The sequence below is a fragment of the Sus scrofa genome, chromosome 13 (assembly GCF_000003025.6).
Source record: "Sus scrofa isolate TJ Tabasco breed Duroc chromosome 13, Sscrofa11.1, whole genome shotgun sequence".
Classification (NCBI taxonomy): Eukaryota; Metazoa; Chordata; class Mammalia; order Artiodactyla; family Suidae; genus Sus; species Sus scrofa.
The window spans coordinates 10,917,602-10,943,210 of NC_010455.5; the positions used below are offsets into that span (position 1 = coordinate 10,917,602).

Here is a 25,609-nt window from a genome sequence, read left to right on the forward strand (position 1 = left end):
CAACCCATGCTTGAAAACTTCCGTGCCCAGCCCTCACCATTGCCGAAGGCACAAGTGCATGGTGTGTGTGTTGCTGGTGGTGGCAGTGGCTTCTTTTCTTTCTTTAGCTGACGTATCTCTCAGTTATTGGTTTCCCTGAGTTTACATTTTCTCTTTTCCTTCCTTCCTTCCTTCCTTCCTTCCTTCCTTCCTTCCTTCCTTCCTCTCTCTCTCTCTTTCTTTTTCTCTCTTTCTCTCTTTCTTTCTTTCTTTCTTTTCCTTCTTTCTCTCTCTTTCTTTCTCTTTCTTTTCTTTTCTTTCTTTCCCCACCTTCCTTCCTTCCTTCCTTCCTTCCTCATTCTTTCTCTCTTTCTTCCTTTTTTTGTCTCTTTAGGACCATACCCGTGGCATATGGGTAGGGGCTGAATCGGAGCTGTAGCCACTGGCCTACACCAAAGCTCACGGCAACTCCGGATCCTTAACCTGCTGAGTGAGGCCAGGGATCGAACCTGCATCCTCATGGATACTATCCAGATTGGTTTCCTCTGAGCCACGATGGGAACTCCATGTTTACATTTTCTAAAAAAACCTTTCTGGTGGGTATTCAAAGGGGAAACATGCATTGTAGGGGTAGCAAACTCAATGGAGTCCTTTTCAGACACCAAGGACTGAGAAATGAGGACACACCCCAGAGAGAGAGGACCAAGAAAGGTCCAGGAAAACAAATGCCACCCAGTGCACCAAAAGGAAAGAGGGCATCCGGATCGAGAGGAAATTGGGGTCCTTGGCACAGACGTGGGAAGGGTACACACTTTCTAGAGGGCAGCTGGGCAACACATATGGACAGCCTTAAAAGGTGTAGCCTCGGTCCTTACATTCCACTTCTGGGATGTGCCGTTAGAAAATAGGTAGTTTTTTGAGTAGGGCACAGGTACCAGAATGCTCACTGTAGAATATTTAGTGAAATATTGGAAGTCAGCTAAAAAGCCTGTAAAAGCAGATACCTTAATTTGTGGGAGATCTGCTCTTTGGAATACTACGTGTTCATTAAATGTTATTTTGTCTAGTGGTTATCAGTGGGGAGGAGGGAGGGACAATTTAGGGGGGAGGGGGAGGCAAACTATACTGTTGCGTGTAAGATAGGCTCAAGGATGTATTGTACAACATGAGGAATCGAGCCAATATTTTGTAATAACTGTAAATGGTGAGTAACCTTTAAAAACTGCATAAAATAAAAAATTAAAAAATTAACTACAGAATTAAAAAATAGTATTTCATGAGAGAATACTTAAATGATATGAAGAAAGTTAGGTACAACAGGGTGCTGGTAGCATCCTATTTCTTTTTTTTTTTTTTTTTTTTTTTTGCTATTTCCTGGGCCGCTCCCGCGGCATATGGAGGTTCCCAGGCTAGGGGTCCAATCGGAGCTGTAGCCACCAGCCTACGCCAGAGCCACAGCAACGCAGGATCCGAGCCGCGTCTGCAATCTACACCACAGCTCACGGCAACGCCGGATCGTTAACCCACTGAGCAAGGGCAGGGACCGAACCCGCAGCCTCATGGTTCCTAGTTGGATTCGCTAACCACTGCGCCACGACGGGAACTCCAGCATCCTATTTCTTTATCTTGGAGCTGTTACGCAAGTGTGCTAAGTCTGTGAAAATTCATTGATAATGCACCCTTATAATATGTGTTCTTTACTTGTTAATAAAAAGTTAAAAAAAGTAGTTTCAGGAGTTCCCATTGTAGCTTAGTGGTAAGGAACCTGTCTAGTATCTATGAGGATGTGGGTTCCATCCCTGGCTCACTCAGTGGGTTAAGGATCCAGCATTGCCATGAGCTGTGGTGTAGGTCCCAGACATGGCTCGGATCTCACGTTGCAGTGGCTGTGGTGTGGGCCAGCAGCTTCAGCTCTGTAGCTCAACTCCGAGCTTGAGATCCTCCATATGCCACAGCTGCAGCCCTAAAAAGCGTAAAAAAAAGTAGTTTCATAAGTGGAAACTACTTATGGTACAAACTATATTAATATATTTCATATATGTGTGTGTATATACGTAAATGTGTGTACATGTATTTTTGAAAAAAGGAAACAGCTTCCAAAGCGTCAGCAGTTAGCAGTTTATCTCTTGGTGGGGTTACCATGAATCCTTATGCTTATGGTGCTGTAGCAATCTCCAGTGAATATGTATTACTTCTGTAAGATCCTCTGAAACTTTAATAAACACTAATTTAAAAAAAGATGGTCAGAGGCAGGAAAAGCTCCACACCAAATACAGATACCAGTCAAATTTCCTTCCCCAGGACTCACTGCCCCCTCTGGAGTGGGGCAGGAATGGACCCACTGCAGGGCAGCTGGCGGGCACGTGTGGTCCTGGGCTCCCGGCCCCCAGGGCAGAGAGCCAGTGTTAAGAAGGAGGCGCCCCCTCTCTCAGCGAGGTCTAGGGCCAGATCCCTGCGTCCCGAAGCCCACTGCTCTGTCCTCTGGGAACAGCTTCTGTGGAGGCTCAGAAATGGCAACGAGAAGGGTCCCCATCAGGGTTTGAGGTCTCCCAGCATCTAGCTGGGCTCCCGTTATTGCAAACTCAGGACGCATGTGGACTGGAGCCGAGGTGGGGGACGGGGTCATTCCAGGTGAGGAAACTAAGCTGCTCCCTCTGGGTGAGACCAGATTCACTTGTCACTCAGGTAGCTTACACAAGGGCTCATGGCAGAGCGTGACCCTCTCTGATATCTCTCTGGGTCCTCTTGGAGGTGTGAAGAGCAATAGATGGGCACTTGGCAGGGATTTTTCAAAGGGGAGAATTCTCCAGAAAAACGTAACCATTCCCACTTGATTAAAAAGACAACAGATGATTGGATTCGGAAGATGTGGTATGTATACACAATGGAATACTACTCAGCCATAAAAAAGGATGACATAATGCCATTTGCAGCAACATGGATGGAACTAGAGAATCTCATCCTGAGTGAAATGAGCCAGAAAGACAAAGGCAAATACCATATGATATCACTTATAACTGGAATCTAATATCCAGCACAAATGAACATCTCCTCAGAAAAGAAAAACATGGACTTGGAAAACAGACTTGTGGCTGCCTGATGGGAGAGGGAGGCAGTGGGAGGGATCGGGAGCTTGGGCTTATCAGACACAACCTAGAATAGATTTACAAGGACATCCTGCTGAATAGCATTGAGAACTTTGTCTAGATACTCATGTTGCAACAGAAGAAAGAGTAGGGGAAAAACTGTAATTGTAATGTATACATGTAAGGATAACCTGACCCCCTTGCTATACAGTGGGAAAATAAAAAAAAAAATAAAATAAAAAGAGGAAGCCAGATGGTAATGTAGTAGGTGAAAGAAGAGCAGAATGAACAGCTAAAATTGATGGAACGTTTATGATCCAGGGACTATCCATATATTATCCCATTGAAGCCTCTAAGAGGAAGATACTACTATGACTCCCATTTTAAAGATGAGATAATCAAGATTTGAAGCCATGTGATAGCTACTGTAGGATCTTGGCCCCTGCATCTGACCAGGAGCCCATGTTCTCAGCTCCCACTTGGCAGGATGGCTACAGTTAGGAAGTGTCCCAAGGAAAGTCTACGAGCTCTGGCAGTGAGCTCCTCAAGGTGCCCTGAACATGTGGTCAGAAAGGGTGAACTTACAAGAAAAGAGGGAAGATTTAAGCAGATTTCCTTTTTTTAGGGCTGTACCCGCAGCAATATGGAGGTTCCCAGACTAAGGGTCGAATCAGAGCTATAGCTGCCAGCCTGCACCACAGCCACAGAAACGCAGGAGCTGAGCTTCTTCTGTGACCTACGCCACAGCTCACAGCAACACAGGATCCTTAACCCACTGAGCGAGGCCAGGGATCAAACCCGCATCCTCATGGATACTAGTCAGGTTTGTTACTGCTGGGCCATAACAGGAACACTGACTTAAGGATATTTTTCGATTCCTACTCTGTAAGGTCATTTCACTTATTCTTGAGGATGAAGAAACAACCACGCAGCCCTCTTGCTGGGAAACAGGGTGGAAATAACACAGACTGAGATGCAAAGCGTGGCCCCACCCCCGAGTAAGTGAACTTCATCTCTTTGACCTTAATTTTCCCCATTTGTGAAATGGGGTTAATTAAAGCTGTCCTGCTGGTTTGTTACCGAGATTGGACTTAACGTGGCAAACTTGAACATGGTAACTAGGACATCACAGATGCCGACTGGATGGAAGTCTGGCTATCACGTATTCCTGGGCCTGCAGTTGGGTAGGTGGTGAGGCTTTTCATCGACCTCATGCAGATGAGCTTAATGGACAATGACTGGCTAGCGAGGTGGGAAAACACAAGCAGGACTCCATCCCAGAAACAGTGCATTTTCATTTGGTAATGCCATTTGTTTCCCATGACTAATCCCTACTCATCAGCATTAAATTGTAAGCAATACTCAGGTTTCCTGGACATCGATGGAACTATAATGAAAAATATCAAAGAAGGAAAAACCAGTTTCCTCACCTCACAAAACATAGGCAACTTTTTGGCAAAATCCACCACTCTGGTAATTGCTGGTGTGATGATTTTTGTAAAATGGCTGAAGGCTTCTAAGTCGACCTTTCCACCTTCTGGGGCGTTTACTATTGGTGCTTGTCCAATATCTTCTGGCTGAGGAGAGACAAAGATTTAAGTGAAGATGTTGAAGGGATTATTGTTCTTTTGTGGCAGAAAATCTCCTCGGAGCGGACGTACTATACAGTTTTCACATCCTTTGGGTCTACGGGCAAAGATACACATTTTAGCCATTGCTTTAAAAGGCTCCCAGGGGTCATGTTCACAGGATTGTTGCTGCAGAAAGAAAAAGGTAGAGAGAGAGAAGGAGGGAGGGAGAAACAATAGGAATTTGGGTTCTGCTTCCGAATGCACAGAGATGACACATCCCGAGGGCTCTGAGTGGCATTTTCAGAGCACTGCCTATTCTGGTGGGGGTCCTTCTGTGGGAGGTGGGCAAGGCATGGGCAGGGATGGGGAACCTTGGCAAATAGCAGCCTAGGATTTATTCTTGCTTTTCAAATTTATTTATTTTATTTAAAAAAAATTTTGGCAGTGCCCATAGCATGGCAGAAGTTCCTGGGCCAGGGATCGAACCTGCACCACAGCAGTGACAATACTGGTTCCTCACTACTAGGCTACCAGGAAATGCCTCATCTTTGCTTTTGATTCCTTTTGCTTGGCTCCAAGTTTGTGTCTGCCCTCTGGGCTCCAGCTGGAGGAAGCCTCTGCAGGCTAGGGGAAGCCCTCAGCGGCAGGCTGCCTCCAGGAACCTGGCTTTGTATACTGGGCAAATTTTAGGGCAGTGGAGAATTTACTAGAGGACTGTGCCTGTTTGCCCAACCGTCCATCGCCTTGCTGCTTAGAGGGTGGTATAGCAGCTTGGATGTCACCTGGAGATTTCTTAGACATGCAGAATCTGGAGTTCCCATCATGGCTTAGTAGTAATGAACCTGACTAGTACCCATGAGGATGTGGGTTCTATCCCTGGCCTTGATCAGTGGGTTAAGGATCTGGCATTGCCGTGAGCTGTGGCATAGGTCACAGACACAGCTCTGATCCATGTCGCTGCGGCTGTGATGTAGATTGTCAGCTACTGCTCCGATTCAACCCCTAGCCTGGGAATCTCCATATCCTGCAGGTACAACCCTAAAAGAAAAAGACCAAAAAAAAAAAAAAAAATGCAGAATCCCAGCCCCTTCCCCAGACCTAAAGGTGCAGAACCATGACATCAGCAGACCCCCTAGGCACTATGCTCACAACAGGCCCCCAGGTCCACTGGAGCCTTCTAGCTCCTCAGCCCGGTGTGCAGGACCTTCATGCCGTGGGCTCTCTCACGTCTCCTATTGTCACCAGTGCTTCCTGCCAGGAACAGTCCCCCAGTCACCTTTTCTGGTCCCTCTGATAATGACCACCTCAGGTAGTTCTCACACAGCTCCCGATTGTCAGGTGAGCAAACAAGCCACCGGGGAGGTTAAGGATGGTCCCTGAGTCCAGCACGGATCCTTGGTCATCCAGGAAGTTGTAGATGCGATCAAAGGGATCCAACACTGCCTGAGGGTGGCCCCCTTTGCCCAGAGCCACAGTGGACAGACAGGAACAAGGCACCCAGGGTTTGAGGCACGGGGAGGAAGGCAGAAAGGGCAGGAGGAAGTGGCTCTGTGAGCTAGTTGAGTGAGGCTGGTCCCTCACCACAGAGTGGCTGGTCAGGGCACCACCGGTGACAAGACTGTGGCCCGCCAGGGAGGTCTTTAAACTTCACTGTGCATCAGAATGACCTGCAGACTTTCTGATTTAGGAGGTCTCTCTTAGAGAATCTGCATTTCTAACAACTTCCCAAGGCATGTGGATACTGCTGGTCTGAGCCCTCCCTTTGGGAACAACTGGACCAGCAGAGACCACAGCCAGCCCGGAGGAATCCAGTTCCCATTTCCCGTGCCTCTCCTGTTACCACGCACATCTAATTTTTAGCACAAGGAAAAGCAAGGATGATTCTTTCACTCTCCTGTTGCCAGGGCACCAGGGTCAACAGGAGCAGCCCAGTCCCTCCAAAGGTGCAGCTGTGGTTACAGCCTGGGGGAGGATATTTAAATCAATTACATAACAAATTTGGGTAGCATCAACCTTTTTTTAGATTATTCAGGAGGTTCTTCTATTTATTTTGTTTTACTTTGTTATTGTTTGTTTGGGGGGCAGCGACTGGATGGGAAAGCAAGCTGGTTTCGGTTGTGTTTTCTTAAACAATGATGATGTTTTGGGGCAACTGTCGGCATGGCAAGCCCATGGAAGGCCACGTCTCTGCTGCTTCTCTGGATGCAGATGGAATTGATGGAATAATCCCAGTACAGCTTCTCCCGCCCTCCCTCCCTTCTCTTTCTCTCATAGACTGAGCTAAAGGAAAAGATACATAAGAAAGTTGGGGTGATTTTGACACACAATGAAGTTTGGGCACTGCTGCTCCTGGCAGCCTTGACTCTTCCTAACAGGTCTTTCCAATCCCTCCCACCCTAAAATGAGGCCCGTCACACTGCATGTCTACTTGACAACTTTTCTATGAAGATCAACTGATTAAAAGGAACATGGTCACACATTAAAAAGGTAGGGAGTTGGATACACAGACAAACACACATATGCACGGTGAACTTTTAAAGAAATTAAAATAAAAAAAAAAGTATTTTCAGCAGCTCCCTTTGTGGCTCAGTGGAAACGAATCTGACTAGTAACTATGAGGTTGTGGGTTCTGTCCCTGGCCTCACTCAGTGGGTTAAGGATCTGGCATTGCCGTGAGCTGTGGTATAGGTTGCAGACATGGCTTGGATCCTTCGAGGCTGTGGCGTAGGCCAGAAGCTGTAGCTCAGATTTGACTCCTACTCTGGGAACTTCCATATGCTGTGGGTGTGGCCCTAAAAAGCAAAAAAAAAAAAAAAAAAAAAAAAAAAATTTCATAGAATAGTTTCAACCTGCTTGAATCTAAGCACCCTCTCATTGAACACTGATACATCTAATCTCATACTGAATGTTTTCAGTGTTCTTGGAAAGGTCAGAGGCTTAATACTGATTTTAATAATTTCCATTCAATCTGTGAGTCTATAGGTTATGTGAATCACCATCTGTGAAACCTCTAAATGTTTGAAAAACAGGAGAGAAATTATACAAGAAAAAAATGACAACAGTAATTAAAATTAAATGCCCAAATGTAACAACCTCACAAGCTTTTCTGTTGATAAATATCAGAGTAGGAAAAAATTTACTTTTAGGCCTTTGGGTATTTAATGGAAAATAGAACTGCTAGAAGTAAAACTGACACAAAGTAAAAGCTTTGTATTATATAACTGTTAGATCATTAAGGTTTATATCCATAAAAGACCTTGGATACTAGGAAACACACACACACATACATATATATGAATGGACCCCAAGTTAACAACATATCGGGTATAAAAAATTAAAGTTTAGCAATGCAATCTTTTCTTTTTTTCTTTTTTTTCTTTTTAGGGCTGCACCTGTGGCTTATGGAAGTTCCCAGGCTAGGGGTAGAATCAGAGCTGCAGTTGCCAGCCTATACCACAACCGCAGTAATGCAGGATCCAAGCTGTGTCTGTGACCTATACCACAGCTTGCTGCAATGGCGGATCCTTAACCCACTGAGAGAGGCCAGGAATTAAACCCTCATCCTCATGGGTAGTAGTCGGGTTCATAACCCGCTGAGCTACAACAGGAACTTGGAGCAGTGCAATCTTGTTTGTGACTTCCCTGAAGATTTTTCACTATAAGGACAACATGTTATTTGCTAAGATATTTGGAAGATGTTAAAAATAAAGAAGAGTTCAAATGTTTGGCATTGGCGTAAGTGGCTGGATGTCTTCTAATAGTGGGTAGCCTGCAATCCATTATCTGAACATTTGCTCACACTCACACATGTGTGTTTATGCTCATGAGATTACATTTGGAGACTGAGGCTAGGTCTCTGGTTTGCAAACTCACCAGTGGAGACTATGGGAAGCCTGATTTTTGCCCCTGTGCATCGCACTGCCTGAGCTCCTCCTGGGGATGGGTGGGGTCCTAACGGACATCCAGAGCCAACCCAGCCCACCTCTTGACACCTCCTCCCAGAACTGCCTTGCCTCTCCCATCTCAGGCCCGCCTTCCCTCCTGACTTTTGCTTTCTTCAACGTCCTGACTTCTGTTTTATCTCTACCAATTCCAAATCCCACCCAGTGAGACACATTAATTGAATTAACCAAATTAAAGACAAAGAGAAAATATTAAAAGTAACAAGGAAAAAGCAACAAATAACATACAAGAGAACCCTCAGAAAGTTATCAGCTGATTTTTTTTTTTTTTAGCAGAAATGCTGCAGGCCAGAAGGGAGTGGAATGGCATGAAATATTTATAAGTGATGAAAGAGAAAACATACAACCAAGAATACTCTAGCCAGCAAGGCTCTCATTCAGAGCCAAGGGAGAAATCTAAGATAAGCAAAAGCTAAGAGAGTTCAGTACCACCCAACCCACTTTACAACAAATGCTAAAGGAACTTCTCTAGGCAGAAAAGAGAAGGCCATGACTAGAAACAAGAAAATTAAAAAATGAGAAAGCTCCCTGGTAAAGACAAACATGTAAAGGCAGGAAACCATCCACACACAAATATGATACCAAAACTAGCAATTATGACAAGAGGGGAGTATGAATGCAGGATACTGGAAAGGCATTTGAAATTAAGAGACCAGCAACTTAAAATAATATGTATTGGATCCCATCCAATTCTAATTCTATTTTCTCTTCTAAGCCTTTCTTGATTACTTCAGTGTGAAATGATACCTACCTCATCTGAATCACAGGGTCACCCATGTAATCACTCACCTGGCATTTAGGAATTTATTACCATTACTTTTGTTATAGATTTATTTATTTATTTAGTCTTTTTAGGGCTGCACCTGCAGCATATGGAGGTTCCCAGGCTAAGGGTCGAATCGGAGCTGAAACTGCCTGCCTAGACCACAGCCAGAGCAACACCAGATCCGAGCTGTATCTGTGACCTACACCACAGCTCACGGCAATGCCGAATCCTTAACCCACTGAGTAAGGCTAGGGATCGAACCTGCAACCTCATGGTTAGTAGTCGGATTTGTTAACCACTGAGCCATGACGGGTACTCTGGAATCTGCCTTAAGTACTTTTGCCTACCTTGTAGAAGGCATTGGGCCAAGTGGGGGAGGACAGAGTGAGTGAATACATGTATGTTTATACATGTACTCAACCAGTATTTACTGAGCGACTACTATGGAGTCAGACCTTGTTCTAGATGCTGAGGTAACAGCAGTAAACAATGTGTTGTCAAGGAACATTCACAGAGGGAAGACAGACAATAAATAAAAAGAATACTCTCATGGAAGAATTTTAGTTTGTGATAAGGCTGGAGGTGACATAATACATGGGGCTCCGGAGACGGAGTGGTTAGCCAAGGGCCCTTTGAGAAGTGATCTGTGAACTTTAACAGGAAGAATATCAAGAAGGCACTCCTCCATAGATGCACAGAACATTTAAATCCAGTGCAAAGTCCCAAGGTTAGAAAGGAGGCCCATGTGGTTAGGCTCAGCGATGGCAAGAGATAAAGGATGGAAGGCAGGCCAGGGTCCCATCATGGTGGGCCTCTATGGGTCCTGGAGGAGATGGGTAGATCTTAAATGCAATGGGAAACCACTGACGGGCTTTAAACAGGGGAGCAGCACACTGAGATTTATGGTTCCTATGTGGAGAAAGGGTGTGGGAGCCAAGGGAAGAGACAGGTGAGCAGCAGCAGTGGTTTGGGCAGGAGATGAAGTTGGCTGGACCATGGGGGAGAGGGGCAGTCGAGATGGAGAAGAGTGAGCCTTCAAGATGTAGTCCAGTAGCCAAGGACAGGGATTTCGATGGATTGGATGTGAGGTAAAGGTCCATAAGGAATATACCACGGCTCCTCTAGGGCATTGGAAGGGGTTGGGGGAGATGTATAGAAGGATATTTGGGGGTGTATGCAGGTGTGAACTTCTACCCCAGTCCAGCCCTAGAGAAGGCCAGATGAACCAGGGCTTTCTGCTTTGACTGTTTCATCAGAAGTGTTCAAGGTGAGTAGGAAATGCCACCTGATGACCTCTTTGCAGGTCCTCTTTGAGGACTTCTTAGTTAGCGTCTCTGGCACATGCAGATGGGAGGGGGCCAGACGGGGACTTCCTCTGAGTGACTTTAAGGCATCTCCCTACACCTTGCTGATGGCTGGAGGTGGACAAACAGGTCCCTGGGCTTGGGATGTTACTGCTGGCTCTCCTTTTTCTGGGATGAGGAGGGACAAGAGGTGTGTGTCGTGGGGGGGAGGGATGATGCATGGAGTAACCCTGTGTGAGGTTGTGAGTGAGACGCCCAGCACTAACACACACACATATATATGTTTATATTTATTTATTTTTAGGGCTGCACCTGCGGCATATCGGAAATTCCCAGGTTAGGGGTGGAATCGGAGCTGCAGCTGCTGGCCTATACCACAGCAATGCCAGATCCAAACTACATCACAGCTTGTGGCAATGCAGGATCCTTAACCCACCGAGAGAGGCCAACGATTGAACTCACATCCTCATGAATACCACTCGGGTTCTTAACCGGCTGAACCACAGTGGGAACTCCCATATCTAGTGCTTTTAGACCCCTGTAAGGGCTTAAAGGCAACTGAGCTTCCAGATGAGAGAGTAACTTACACAAAGTCACATAATGAAAAAGCAACAGAGTTCCCATCTCGACTCAGTGGTTAACAAATTCGACTAGGAACCATGAGGTTGCAGGTTCGATCCCTGGCCTTGCTCAGTGGATTAAGGATCTGGTGTTGCCATGAGCTGTGGTGTGGGTCTCAGACTCGGCTCGGATCCTGCGTTGCTATAGCTCTGGCATAGGCTGGTGGCTATAGCTCCGATTAGATCCCTACCCTGGGAACCTCCATGTGCCTCGGGAACGACTCAAGAAAAAGGCAAAAAGATGAAAAAAAAAAAAAAAAAAAAAGCAACAGAGGCAAGCAACAAACTCAGACTGTCTGGTTCCAACCTCTATGCACATAACTATAGCCCACACTTCTGTGTGATTAGAGTCATTTGGGGCAACAGAAGCCTTCCTGACTTGACGGCACTTATCTGATGACCCGTCTGCACAGAACACATGTCCAAATGCCCCGTCCTGCCTCACCCTTCTGCTTGTGCCCCTTTTCTGAGGCTATTCCCATCCAGAATGCGTGACATCAGACTGTGAGCTCTGCCAGGGAAAAGCAGGGCAGGCTTGCTCCAGTTCTGATGGTCACATTTTGGGTGGAAAATCCATCCAGCACCATACCTTTGGATGTGAACTAGGGGAGAAGAGGAATAGACTGGGTCCATATACAATGTCGTTGCTAGCAGGGGATTGACTCCGAATCTATGTATCCCACATCCGGGAGGTGTGGACGTGAGTTACCTTGGCAGAGAGACCCTGCTTTCACTTGATGGGTGCCACATTCCTCCTTGGCCCCGGCTCTGTCCACATCTACTTTTCATCATCACTGTCATCACACAGGAATTGGCACCTCTGTGCCATCAGAGATTCGAGTTGATTGGAGAAAACTAGAAAACTACATGACTTAAACACTTTCGGTAGTGGTTTTAGAATGGATGTGAAAGTCTGTATGGCTGTTGCAAAAGTTCCTTATTTGCCAATGACCCTTATTTTCACAGACACATTGACCTGAAACCGAGGTCAACCCACCAATCTGTTTATGACTTGAGCCCTAGTCTTAGGGAGAAAAATGGTTAAGAAGTGCCTTTATTTCTCTGGCTGCCCCTGCAGCTTGAGGAAGTTCCCAGGCCAGGGATTGAATCTGTGCCACAGCAGATAACCAGAGCCACAGCAGTGACAACACCAGGTCCCTAACCCACTGAGCCACCAGGGAACTCTCAGAAGCTCCTTCTGGGGAGTAGGTAACTTATTCATTTCAGATAAATGACTACTGTTAGCTCTTATGACAACCAACACCTTTGAATCCCTTAAGATATATTAATATACTGTTACTTTTAATCTCTTATGCTATATTACTATACTAACATATAACTATACTATTATTAACATAATATGTCTCTTCAAATTCTTTTCCAGAACAACATGGGCCATCATTTCTTAAAAATAAATGAAACAATATACATAGCAGCACCGTAAGCAAAAAAAGTGGTATTAGCCACAGAGGAGATGCAAATTCTTTGGTGCAGAACCAATTCAGGACATGGATAATATGTAGCAAAGCTGTCTTTTTTTTTTTTCCTTTTGTCTTTTTAGGGCCGCACTTTTGCCATATGTAGGTTCCCAGGCTGGTCGAATCCGAGCTGTAGCTGCCAGCCTTCGCCACAGCCACAGCAACACCAGATCTGAGCTGTGTCTGCGACTTGCACCACAGCTCACGGCAACACTGGATCCTTAACCCACTGAATGAGGCCAGGGATCGAACCCTCATCCTCATGGATACCAGTCGGGTTTGTTTACCACTGAGCCACGATGGGAGCTCCACAAAGCTGTCTTTAATTCCTTGCAGGAATAAATCACCACTCAAAAGAGTGAACTTTTTCAAAAAAAGAAAGTATATGCCTTCCAACTTTGTTCTTTCCCAAATTGTTTTGGCTTCTCTGGATTCTTTGTATTTCTGTGTACGTATTAGCTTGTCAATATCTGCAAAAAAACCTGTGGGCTTTTTTTGGGTGTGTGTGTTATTGAACTTATTGATCAATTTGTAAGACAACTGCCAAATGAACAATACCCAGTCTTCTATGAAAAAAAAAAAAAGACTGAATTTTTTATCCTGAGCCACCCTTCTACGGGGGTGTGTGTCAATGTGTCAAGTGGCTAGGGATTAGTGTGCTGTCTCTGAGGATGGGCCTGTGGAACTGGATAGTCCATTTCACAAATCTTTATTGGCTTCTGTTCTGGAGATCTACTGTGATGTGACAAAATACCCCCAAACTTTGTGGCTTAAAACAACAAATTTTCACTGTCTCTCAGCTTTCTAGGGATTGATGGGCTCAGCTGGTGGTTCCACTCGGGGTCCCTCATCAAGTGGCAGCAGAGCCTGGTGTCCTCTGTGGGCTTTTTGACTCACATCTCTGGTGCCTGGTCTGGTTGGTTGGTTGGGAGTCTCTCCACAGGACCTGTTTACATGGCTAGCCTGGGCTGCTTCTCAGCATGGTGGTCTCAAGGTAGTTGGACTTTTTTTTTTTTTTTTTTAAGAGACGCACCCACAGCATATGGAAGTTCCCAGACCAGAGATCGAATTGGAGCTGCAGCTGCTCCTTGATGCCCCAGACACATCAACACCAGAGCCAAGCCTAGTCTGTGACCTACACCACAGCTCATAGCAATGCTGGATCCTTAACCCACTGAGCGAGGCCAGGGATCAAACTCACATCCCCATGCATATCATTTGGGTTCATTACTACTGAGCCACAATGGGAACTCCAGTAGGACTTTTTTTACATGGTAGCTGGCTTCCCTCAGAGAGACCGGGTGGTGTCTCTCCTCAAGATAACCAACTGAAACTGTAAGCCCTCTTATGACTCAGCCTTAGAAATCACTGGGTCCAAATCCATTGCTTCAAGGAATCCCAGACCAGCCCAAATCCCTGGGAGAGAATGGTGTATGAAGACAAGGAGGAGAGAAGGAAAGACTGGCAGTTATCAAGCTTCAACCACACAGGTGACAGACACTGAAGTGACTGTGCTGGAGGAACATGGTCCTTCCCCCAGGAGAGCAGGGGTGGCCCAGACACAGAAGGGGGTTGGCTGATAGAAACGAAGTTCATTGTAGAGACAGATGGGACAGTGGAGACATTCTGTCTCCCCCCACACCCCTCTAAGAAAAAATGTCCTGGAGAAGCAGATCTGTTCAACACTTCCTTGAGCACATCAAGGATGTATAAAACACACGTTTCACACCAGCTCTGCAGTGGGTGGGAGATTGGTGGGTGAAGCAGTGGCTCTGTAAAAATCAGTTTCCTGAAGGAAAACCTCTTGTGCCTGGATAACCTCATGGTCCTGAAACAAAACTAATGGCAAATCACTCTGTGAAACATCTTCCTTGGTCCTTTCTATAGATGGTCAGACTGATGAAAAGCCTTAGGAGCCTTTGAGTTAAAGGTGCGGGCCTGGCTGGTTTTAATTACTGGAAATCATGCTATCTTTTTTTGTTGTCTTTTTAGGGCCTCACCCATGACATATGGAAGTTCACAGGCTAGGGGTCGAATTGGAGCTGTACCACAGCCATAGCAACGCCAGATCCTTAATCCACTGAGTAAGGCCAGGGATCAAGCTCAGATCCTCATGCATACTAGTTGGGTTCATTACCACTAAGCCACAGCAGAAACTCTGAAATCATGCTATTTTGGCTGAAGATACCATGACGCCTGCAGAGGTTTGATTCTATTTTACCCAAGAGTTGGTTTCTCAGCTCACATGTTACCTCTTCAGACACACCTTTTCTGACCACCCTATTTAGAGAAGTGAAGTCTCTCCCTCCTTCCAATTCAGTCACTCTGTCCATTAGATTATTTATTTTCCTCTATACACTTACCACTGTATGCATTTATCTTTTTTTTTTTTTTTTTTTTTTTTTTGGCCCTCATTGTCTGGAAGAAGGCTGAGTTTTACCTCCACTAGAAGGTGCCTAAATTTTACCATTTCCTGGCACCTAATAGCTGCTTAATAATTTAAAAAAATTTTTCATCTATTTTTTTTGTCTTTTTGCCATTTCTAGGGCCACTCCCTTGGCATATAGAGGTTCCCAGGCTAGGGGTCTAATTGGAGCTGTAGCTGCTGGCCTACGCCACAGCCACAGCAACGTGGGATCTGAGCCATGTCTGCAACCTACACCACAGCTCAAGGCAACGCCGGATCCTTAACCCACTGAGCGAGGCCAGGGATCGAACCCGAAACCTCATGGTTCCTAGTTGGATTCATTAACCACTGTGCCACAATGGGAACTCCAATAATTTTTTTTCTAAATAAAAGAACAAATCTTTAGAGTCTGGAAAGAAACACCTTATGGACAACTGAAACTAGTTTAGTTAGACTAGTATCCATTCTCTTTTGGAAGAAAAGAAGATTGGATTACAAAATTCCCAAGGGGACATCCAAGCTGTGTCCCAACCCTTCCCCCTTTCTTGGAATTTGGACACTACTTTGAAATTAGGTCAGAAGCGGTTCCCACAACATTGATTTATGACTGATGCATTTGGGGACAGGACAGATTTTCATATAGGGTTAAGGTGGCACTCTATCTTGCTGTGCCCCAAATATACTGGGTTAACATGGATTTCTATCCAAAATCAGTGTTTCTTAATTCCTGGTAGATAATGCCAGGGTAGGGCTGAAGATGCAAGAACAAGGCACCAGGAGGCTGCCCCTCCAAAGATGTTGTATCTTTCCAAGGCTCTTTGGGTTTGTGCTTGTGGCCAAGTTGCCCAGTGTGATGATTAAAAGTATGGATCCTGGAGCTGGGCTGCATCCTTCATCATTGCTCATTAGCTGTGGACCTCAGGAAGGTCTTTTTAACATTTCTGCCTCTGTTTGCTCCTCTATAAAATGGAGATATTAACCATATCCACCTGCAAGGTGGACATAAGGAGTCAATATGTGAAAAGCACTTAAACTAGTACCTGGCACTCGGCCAGGGCCATCTAAATGTCTCCTATTGTTCCTGTTTCAGAATGGTTAGTCTTTATAAGAACACTGATATCCCAAGGGTCTGGAAAGCCCTGTTTTCTTTACTCCCCACTCCCCTGTCCCTACTTCCCATTTCCATTGTCCTTCTGGATTCAATATCATTTATTTTAAACTCCACATCCTGACGTCTATATTTTTGACACAAAAATACATTAGAGAGAGGTGGGTCACTTCATCCTAGGGGTGACTGTAAAGGGGGTATTTTGGAGTGAGTTTAGGGGACGAAGTATGTACATAAATGAGCATCTGAGGGAAGAAATGGGTATAAAAAGGGAAAGCTGGCAGGTACAGGATTTTGCTAATTAGTTGATACAGGGCTAGCCTTACAGCAAAAGGATAACTTGGTGGAATCAAGTGCATTGGAATTCAGTGACTCGCAGGCAGGAGAAGGCTGAGCGAGCCTCTGCCCTCAGACAGTCCTGAATTCAAACCCCGGCTCTGCACTCAACACAGCCCCCCGGACCCAGCGCAGTCGAAGCCTCCCTGCCAGAAGATGCCGAGGTGACACCAGCAGCTCAGGTTCTGAGGGCGGACCGCACAGAAGCAGAAGCGGCACCGGAAGGGGTGGGGCCTTACCAGGAACTTCCGCTTCTGCTTCCAGTGGCTGCCTTGGGCGTTGGTGGCCACATGGGCCTCAGTGACGGTCTTGATGAGCTCCCACTCCTGGTCTGTGGGCTCTGGCTTGTGCCCGATGGATCGCTGCAGCTCCTCCCGCCGCCTCTTCTCCCGGTTCTCCTCGATCAGCTTCCTCTTGGCCAGGCGCTTGCTGTCGTCCAGGACCACTGGGGGCGGAGAAGACACAGAGCAGACACTCCCCAGACACCTGGCAGAGCTGGCTCAGGGGCCTGCCAGGGACACCCTGGGCCATTTCCCCTTTGGCAGAAGACTTCCATTGAGCCACCGAATACCACGAGCCCCAGTGCCAAATTCGTTCTGTCTAGCTAGCTTTCCAAAACAAAGCGGGGGTATTGAGACGGTGAGCGTCCCAGCTCCGTAGAGGGTGACCCTAAATAATGATGCAGAGACAGGTCAAGCCCATCCTACCCACAGGTGCACACGCGGGTCTGTCTAGCCAGTCATTTGAATTCACTCTTAGGGCTTCTGTTCCTCCCCTTCAGCCACCAAATAGCTCTTAGTAAGAACTTAAGGTTGGAGTTCCCGTGGTGGCGCAGTGGTTAATGAATCCGACTAGGAACGATGAGGTTGCGGGTTCGATCCCTGGCCTTGCTCAGTGGGTTAAGGATCCGGCGTTGCCGTGAGCTGTGGTGTAGGTCGCAGACGAGGCTCGGATCCAGAGTGGCCATGGATGTGGTGTGGGCTGGCGGCTACAGCTCCGATTAGACCCCTAGCCTGGGAACCTCCATATGCTGCAGGAGCAGCCCTAGAAAAGTCAAAAAAAAAAAAAAAAAAAAAAAAAAAACCAACAAAAAAAACAAAACAAAAAAGAACTTAAGGTTAAAAAAGTTTTGGAGCAGTAAACAGAGGCTGAAGATCCCTTCGTTAGGGGAAACAGGAATGTAACTCTTTGTTAGTTTCCTGAAGGCTGACTGGGGTGTGCTTGGGCCTGGCTCAGGCCTCATGGGTACTCCCTTTGCATTTCTCTCTGCCTAGTCAACCCTCAAAGGTGATGAAAGAGCCTAGGCTTTTGGAATCTAGGAAGACCCAGGTTGGAATCCTGGAACTACCACATTCTGGCTGTGTGACCTCGGGCAAGTTACTGAGGTTCTCTGAGCTTTCATTTCTTCCCATATAAAATGAGATCCATAATAACAACTTTGCAGGGTATCCACACATGCTCTAAAAATACAGCCATGACTTTTATCATATATGCAAAAGGGAAATAAGAAGGGCAGGTAACAAGAAACCAGTACTTCTGGGGTTAATTTTCAAAATGAAACCATTTCACCAGACTCTTGGTAGCTCTCAGGGGCATGGAAAGACTCAGGTTTAACAATATAGAGTCATAATTTTATGACTAAGGGGACCTTAGCTCCAATCTAGTCCAGTTCCCTCCCAGGAGATCATGAGCTGTCTAGAGTCACAGCAAGTTCATAGCAGAGCCAGGGCAAGTCCCAGGACCCCCAAGTGCAGTCCTGAGGCCATTTCTTGAGGAAGGTGTGACCTGGTAGGAAACGAAAATCAGCAAATGTAGCAGAGGAAGAGAACCAAAGGGGCCCAGCGAATCCACAAACAGAATAACAAAACCCTAGGTCACATAGATGTGACTGGGTCATCAAAGTCTGGTAGGCACTTGCAAACGTGAGCAGGATAGATGAGCCCTGTTAAATCATTGTGGTTGTGGTTCATAAAGGGAGATGAGGAATGAGCTTTACTGGCAGCCCCACTTCCCATGGTGCACATGGTATCGGACGTGCATTACCTAATTTAATCCTGAAGACCACCTGTGAGGTGGACGATGATTTCACACAAAGGAAACCTGAGTCCGATGGTCACACAGCTAGCTAGCCTGATGGCAGCCCTGGGTCTTCAGCAGTTTTTCTGATTATAAAAGCTGAGCTCTTGTAATGAATGCCTCACAAGCCAGCAAGGTGCACTCAAGATTAATTTCCACTCCATGTAGATTAACACTGAGTTTTTAAAATGTCATCAACATTCAAATCTTTAACTGCTCAATAAAACAATGCAGCGGACACTCAGTGGGCCACTCATTTTCACAGAACCTTAGCGGGCATTTTATTGCAACGGCTAAAAGCCTTTCAAAGAGAAAGACAAAGAACTCAGCCAGAGGTGGGATTAACCCAGGGTTTCCAGCCTAACGCCTTGACACAACCCTCCTCCTTTTTAAAAGATTGTTCCAGACTTCCCACTGTGGCTCAGTGGAAATGAACCTGACTAGCATCCATGAGCATGTGACTTTGATACCTGGCCTCGCTCAGTGGGTTAAGGATCCAGCATTGCTGTGAGCTGTGGTGTAGGTCACAGATGTGTCTCGGCTCTGGTGTTGCTATAACTGGGGTGTAGGCTGGGAGCTGCAGATCTGATTTGACCCCTAGCCTGGGAACCTCCATATGCTCCAGGTGTGGCCCTAAAAATGCCAAAAAAATTTTTTTTTCCTTCTGTCTTTAGTGGGCAAACCAGAACATTCCACAGATTTGTTTTGTTCTACCTGTGAAAACCCTGTTTATCACATAAATGTAGCTGTTATTATTCCCTCTTCATGAGGATTCTCATTGCATTCTTTTTCCTTTTCCTTTTCTTTTTTGTTAACTAAAAGTTAAAATCTTTCATTGAAGCGCAAAAAATTTATGCCACTAGAGCCTATTAACCCTGATGCCTGGCAAAAGGGAGGCCACACATTCTGAATGACATGATTCCTATCTAATGATTAGATTAATTAAAGTGACTGGTGTAAATCCCTTCCTTGCACAGTGTGGGGAGAAGAGACTCCAACGGCTAATCTCGCCACCATATGCTGTGGCACTTTGAAAACTGGGTAGGACGACTTCAGCTTGGAATGTTTTTATGGCTAAAAATATAACAAAAGAACCAACTGCAGAATGAATCATGCACGAGCACTCAAGTTCACATTCTTCAGACACTTCTGAACACGATGCTTTCTGCCAGTGCCCCAATTCCAAAAATGTCCACAAGATAAATTACTGTCTGTGCTTTTGAAAAAAATATTAGGACCAGTCCGTGCAGTTCTCCATGCATGTTGCATGGAAAATTACACCTTCTCAAGACCCCTCATCTGTAACCTCCGTGCAAACAGAATATTGCTGACCATCCTACAAGCACGAGGAGGACAATTTAACCTCTGTCCCTCACCTGTTGTCTGGATGTCTTGGGAGGCAGGGGATGGGGAGGGTAGGATGGAAATTGCCCAACCATGGCTGGCAGGAAGGGTCCCTGGAAATGCTGGGTGCCCTCTCCTTGTCCACATGGGCTCCCGCTTTCCTCCCTGCCTGGTCCATCTCCTTGAACCAATCTCCCCCCCCCAGTCAACACTCTTTGACTGTGAAGCAAAGGAAGAAGATTACTTACAATCTGTTGCCATGCCAACGTAGATGCATTTTTTAAAGCGACATTCCTGGCACTGATTTCTGGTGACTTTGTCTATGACACATTTTCCTTCATATTTACAGGCATAGGATGGATGGAGATTTTTCTGAATGGTTCTTCTAAAGAAACCCTATGTGAAAAAGAAAGACCCAAGACAACAGTTTCATATTTTCTAGAAATAAATGACTCCAGCATTTTGAGTCTTCCTAAATGCTTTTTTTAGGGCCCCACTGGAGGCATATGGAAGTTCCCAGGCTGGGGGCTGAATCAGAGCTACAGCTGCCAGCCTACATCACAGCCATAGCAACGTGGGATCTGAGCTGCATCTGCAACCTACACCACAGCTCATGGCAACTCTGGATCCACACTGAGCGGGGCCGGGGATCAAACCCGAGTCCTCATGGATACTAGTTGGGTTCGATACGACTGAGCTACAATAGGAACTCCCTGTGTCTTCCTAATTGTGATGGATTATTTGGACCTTACCTGTGTACCAGCCCATGGTTCTACCTATTCAAATATAGGACAGTTGGCCCAAAGTGAATCTAAAGAATTATAAGTCAGAGCTGAAGGAGATGTCAGAGGCTACAGAGTCAACATCTCAACATCTTTTTGGCATTTACTCAAGGCGAATGGGAAAACTCTCAAGTTTATTTTTTTATGAATCCTATAAATAAATTATTTTATTTTATTTCATAGAGTGCCATACTTGTATTGCAAAGTTAAGCTGTGAAGAGGTTTGTTATACTTTATACTGGAGAATAAAAGAGTCGGATACTGGTGATGCAATATTAATTGATAATTTAATCATTTGGTATTTAAATGGATGCATTAACTGCCATTTGAAACTTAGTTTATCCAACAACCTTCTGAGGTAGGTACTCTTAATATCTCCGCTGTGGAGATTAAAGCACCAAGCCTTAGACAGATTAAATCACTTGCCCCAGATTGCATGGCAAGTACATGCTGGAACTCGGCCTGGAACTAAGGAGTTGGACTCCTAATCTTATTTATTTAACTGCTTTTATGATATAAATTGAGACCAATTTTACTATATTATTTAAAAGTTTTAGATGAACATATTATAAATAGTCCCCTTTCAGTCACCCCTCAAAAAACAGTTTTGGTAGAATAGCAAGGCAAGACACATTATTTTTTTTAATGAGGCAAGCATTTTTAATATTATCATCCCTTTTTACAGATGAGGAAGCAGAGACACGTAGAGGTTTATGGGTGAAGGAACTTGCCCAAAGTCATCTAGCAAAACAAAATTTGAAGGATGTTGTCCAATAAAGCTTAAAAGGACCTCTAACTTTATTGCAGAAATGGTGGAACTGAAATGGCAGTTAATCTAGATTTAAGTCTACATTTTAATTACCCTGTTTAAGTTGCTCTGGCTTTGATGATGTACCTACTCCACTTGTATATTCCTCCCTCAGACACAGGAGCTCTTCCTTATAATGAAAAGGTCAAAGGTAGGATTTTATATTGGGCAAAGCAGAATAAGATGGAAAAATGCCAGCAATAACTGAGACAGGAGTTCCCATTGTGGCGCAGTGGTTAATGAATCCCACTAGGAACCATGAGGTTGCGGGTTCGATCCCTGGCCTTGCTCAGTGGGTTAACGATCCAGCGTTGCTGTGAGCTGTGGTGTAGGTTGCAGATGCGGCTCAGATCCCGCGTTGCTGTGGCTCTGGCGTAGACTGGTGGCTACGGCTCCGATTAGACCCCTAGCCTGGGAATCTCCATATGCCGCGGAAGCGGCCCAAGAAATAGCAAAAAAAAAAAAAAAAAGAAAGAAAAGAAAAAAAAATAACTGAGACAAACTCACAGACTTGGTCTTGGGGCATGTGTGCAAATCCCTGATCTAGTGCTGAAATTCTAATAGAAGAACTGCCATATTAGGTGGTTTGCATCCTTAAATACTGAGTCCATTAGTTTGAATGACATTGACATATGGTCATAAGACTCGCTAAAGCACACACGGGGCAGCTGCTGACATGTCGGTGGTGTCTCCTGGGTGTTCAGGGTAGGCAGTGCTGCCAGGGCTTGGATGTCAGGGCCTGCATAGAGCAAAAACCAAGCTTCTGGTCACCCCTCCTCTACCTCTGTCCCCCTCCATCCAATCCACCCTTCAGGCATTACACTTGCTTGAAAGGCAAAAGAAGGCATATGTATGTCATAGACAGGGAAGGGGAGGGACCAGGTAGCATAACCTTCCTGGAGGAGGCCAAGTTTCCCTAAAAGTGTGACACCAAAATCCAGGGTCTCCAGTGAGCCTTTGACTGCTGCTTGGAAGCTGGGGAATCATTAGTCTGAAGTTGGGAGATCTTTTCTCATCCATAGTCTCACATTGGCTGCTGTTCTGGGGGGTGGGAGCATACTGAGGAATCAGACAACACTGGGGAGAGAATGAGGTGATACACTAGATATGGCAGGAATGCTCATTTCTCCAAAAAGGCTATTCTGTGATCCTTTAGAAGGAATGAGTGAGTAACTTATACTTGGCTTATTTTGAAAAAAGGAAAAAAAAAAAAAGGTTGAGGTAGCAGGCTTGGTTGTTTGCAGTGCCATCTCTTCTATGGTTCTCTTGCTGGCTTTTCTTGGGCACTTCATGGACCAAATTCTTTTAAAGATGTCGGCCTCTCCTAAGTGATGATAAAAGCATATTTGACACATGAGGGACCACTTCATTTGAGTAAATGTTAAAGATGGTAGGTCCCTTAATTTTAAAAGGTGACAAAAATTAACTTTCGGAAGTGAACTTGGCCAGAAAATATTTAACAGTCTAGTTATCAAAAGAATTTTTTTAGAGGTGAGCTGACAGAAGAGATGTCCCAGGGACTGAATAAGGACATCTTATCTCATTGATGATTTCTTGGTAAGCGAAGGTTTTGCTTTTATAAATTGATATCAGCCATGTTTCTCTGCATTTTGAGAACTGGATCCATTTCTTAGTGGCCCAAAATGATGCACTGATCCAGGCTACAAGGAGGTGTCATTCTCCTTGTTCAATATTTGGGCAACTGTCAAAAAACTTTGGAGTCTTTCTTTAAAAAGTGGTTTATTGTGGAGCAGTATCAATGTTCTCTCTACAAAAGATGCTTAAAAACTGGCCCATCGCAATAGACAAAATATCTCCAATTTCCATTGTCTTCAGGGAAAAAACAGGCAAAAAAGATTCTCCCTCTACACATTGCAATGATGGGGTAGAAATAGTTGTAAACTATAGGTTAAAAGAAATACCATGTGAAGAGTAACTTTTTTCATCTTTGGCTACTTTTAAAAACTGTGTTTCATTTGAACACCTCTTTTGTCTTTTTTTTTTTTTTTTTGTCTTTTTGCTATTTCTTTGGGCCACTTCCACGGCATATGGAGGTTCCTGGGCTAGGGGTCAAATTGGAGCTGTAGCCCCTGGCCTACGCCAGAGCCACAGCAACGCGGGATCCGAGCCGCGTCTGCAACCTACACCACAGCTCAGGGCAACGCTGGATCGTTAACCCACTGAGCAAGGGCAGGGACCGAACCCGCAACCTCATGGTTCCTAGTCGGATTCGTTAACCACTGCGCCACGACGGGAACTCCCTCTTTTGTCTTTTTTAAAGGGCACTTTATCCTTACATTGAATGATCTGTATAACCACCCTAGGAAGGCTTTCTGATTTTATGACTGGAGCAATCTGGGAAACAGGATTTTAATCTGTGACAAAAGCACCTCCCTTTCTGCTACACAATTTATTCTTTTAAGTAGACTTCCATTGAATCAGGCCCCAAACATCCTGTGATCTTGGGAAAAGAGGCCAGTGGCTCTTGACCATCGTGAAGGCATGCATGAGTCAAGGGCACGGGTTAATAGGCTTGGTTCTCCTTTGTTTAAGTCAATCACTAATAAGCGCTGAGTCCTCTTGAAGGCACATGCGGTCTTCAGAGTCACTTTGGGAGTTGAGTATCAAATGGAATTTTCATTAGCATCTCTCCCAGTATTCAAAATTTATCATTAAAAACTGATTTGAAAGAATCTCAGTGCTGCCTAATCAGGTAGGTTAAAGCCTTATGAATTGGGGCTAATTTAGAAAAAAGGCCTGTTTGAATTACTGAGTTTTTTGGAATGAGAGGATACATCTAAAGTAATGCAGTTTTATTACTTTCAAAGCAATCCCATGAAGTTGGGCTTTCAAGAGACCATGGGCAAGTTTCCCAATTATTAAACAGCCACAATTTATTTGTAGTTAATTACATTAAACTCCTTAAGACATTAGTTTCATAGATGTAATGGCAACCTTTAGCCCAGTCTTTGTTAAAAGGTTACAAATTCTAGATCAAAGGGGTCTGGGTGAATGAGAACACATTCCCTCACATTCCAAAAACCAGACCTTAAAAATGCCTCTTCCCAATGGAGATATCATTTCAGCACTTCAGCAGGCTAAGTGTTTCCTAATTTTGTGCACCAAAAGTAGGGCGTTTGCACGGAAAATCTTCCACTAGGGAAATGAGACACATCAGTGTGAAATCGAGCTAACTTGAGTTTTGGTGTTTAGGGTCAAAGATTAGGAGAAAAGAGGGTATTTACAGGAAGGAAAGGGGAGGAGAGGGGATGAGGTGAGTGACAGAAGAGGGAAGACTGAATTGTTTTATAAATTTTAATAACGATTTTTTTTTGGTCTTTTTGCTATTTCTTGGGCCACTCCCACGGCATATGGAGTTCCCAGGCTAGGAGTCCAATTGGAGCTGTAGCCACCGGCCTACGCCAGAGCCACAGCAATGCGGGATCCTGAGCCGTTTCTGCAACCTACACCACAGCTCACGGCAACGCCGGATCGTTAACCCACTGAGCAAGGGCAGGGACCGAACCCGCAACCTCATGGTTCCTAGTGGGATTCGTTAACCACTGCGCCACAACGGGAACTCCTTAATAACGATTTTTGCTCTAGGGTTTATGTCTTGTGACAATTTAGTTTTAAATATAAAAGGTAAATAAAACATGTAATAAAAAATTAAAATCTTTCTGTGACTTACTACCTCCTTTATAAAACATTAGCAGAACACTGAATCTAGCACTGGGTTAAGCATTATTTACCTTTATAGTGGACTTTATTTTCTAGGCTAGGTTGTTCCACCAAAAGATGTTTGCCAGAAATGCATCTTCATTTTGATAATGAAGATGTAGGTAGGTAAGCCCAAGTTCACTTTCAGGAAATAAACTGACTGTTGATCACTGGTGCATTCTTGTCAAGTATCTCCTAAAGATAGGTCTGGAAAGCATGTAATTAGCTGATAGATGACCAGAATTTACTTACTGACTGCAGG

General features: G+C 45.0%; 1 protein-coding gene across 21 annotated transcripts in view; it reads right to left on the minus strand.

The window, feature by feature from the left end:
- The window catches only part of THRB (thyroid hormone receptor beta), a 459,872-nt gene that overhangs the window by 16,886 nt on the left and 417,377 nt on the right, over positions 1-25,609 (minus strand). For all 21 annotated transcript variants that reach the window (XM_013981419.2, XM_021071429.1, XM_021071425.1 and 18 more), the window contains 3 exons: positions 20,286-20,433; positions 16,857-17,062; positions 4,496-4,642 (listed from right to left, as the gene is read on the minus strand). In XM_013981419.2, the coding sequence (XP_013836873.2) occupies positions 4,496-4,642; positions 16,857-17,062; positions 20,286-20,433 (501 nt within the window). The remainder of the gene's footprint in view (positions 1-4,495; positions 4,643-16,856; positions 17,063-20,285; positions 20,434-25,609) is intronic.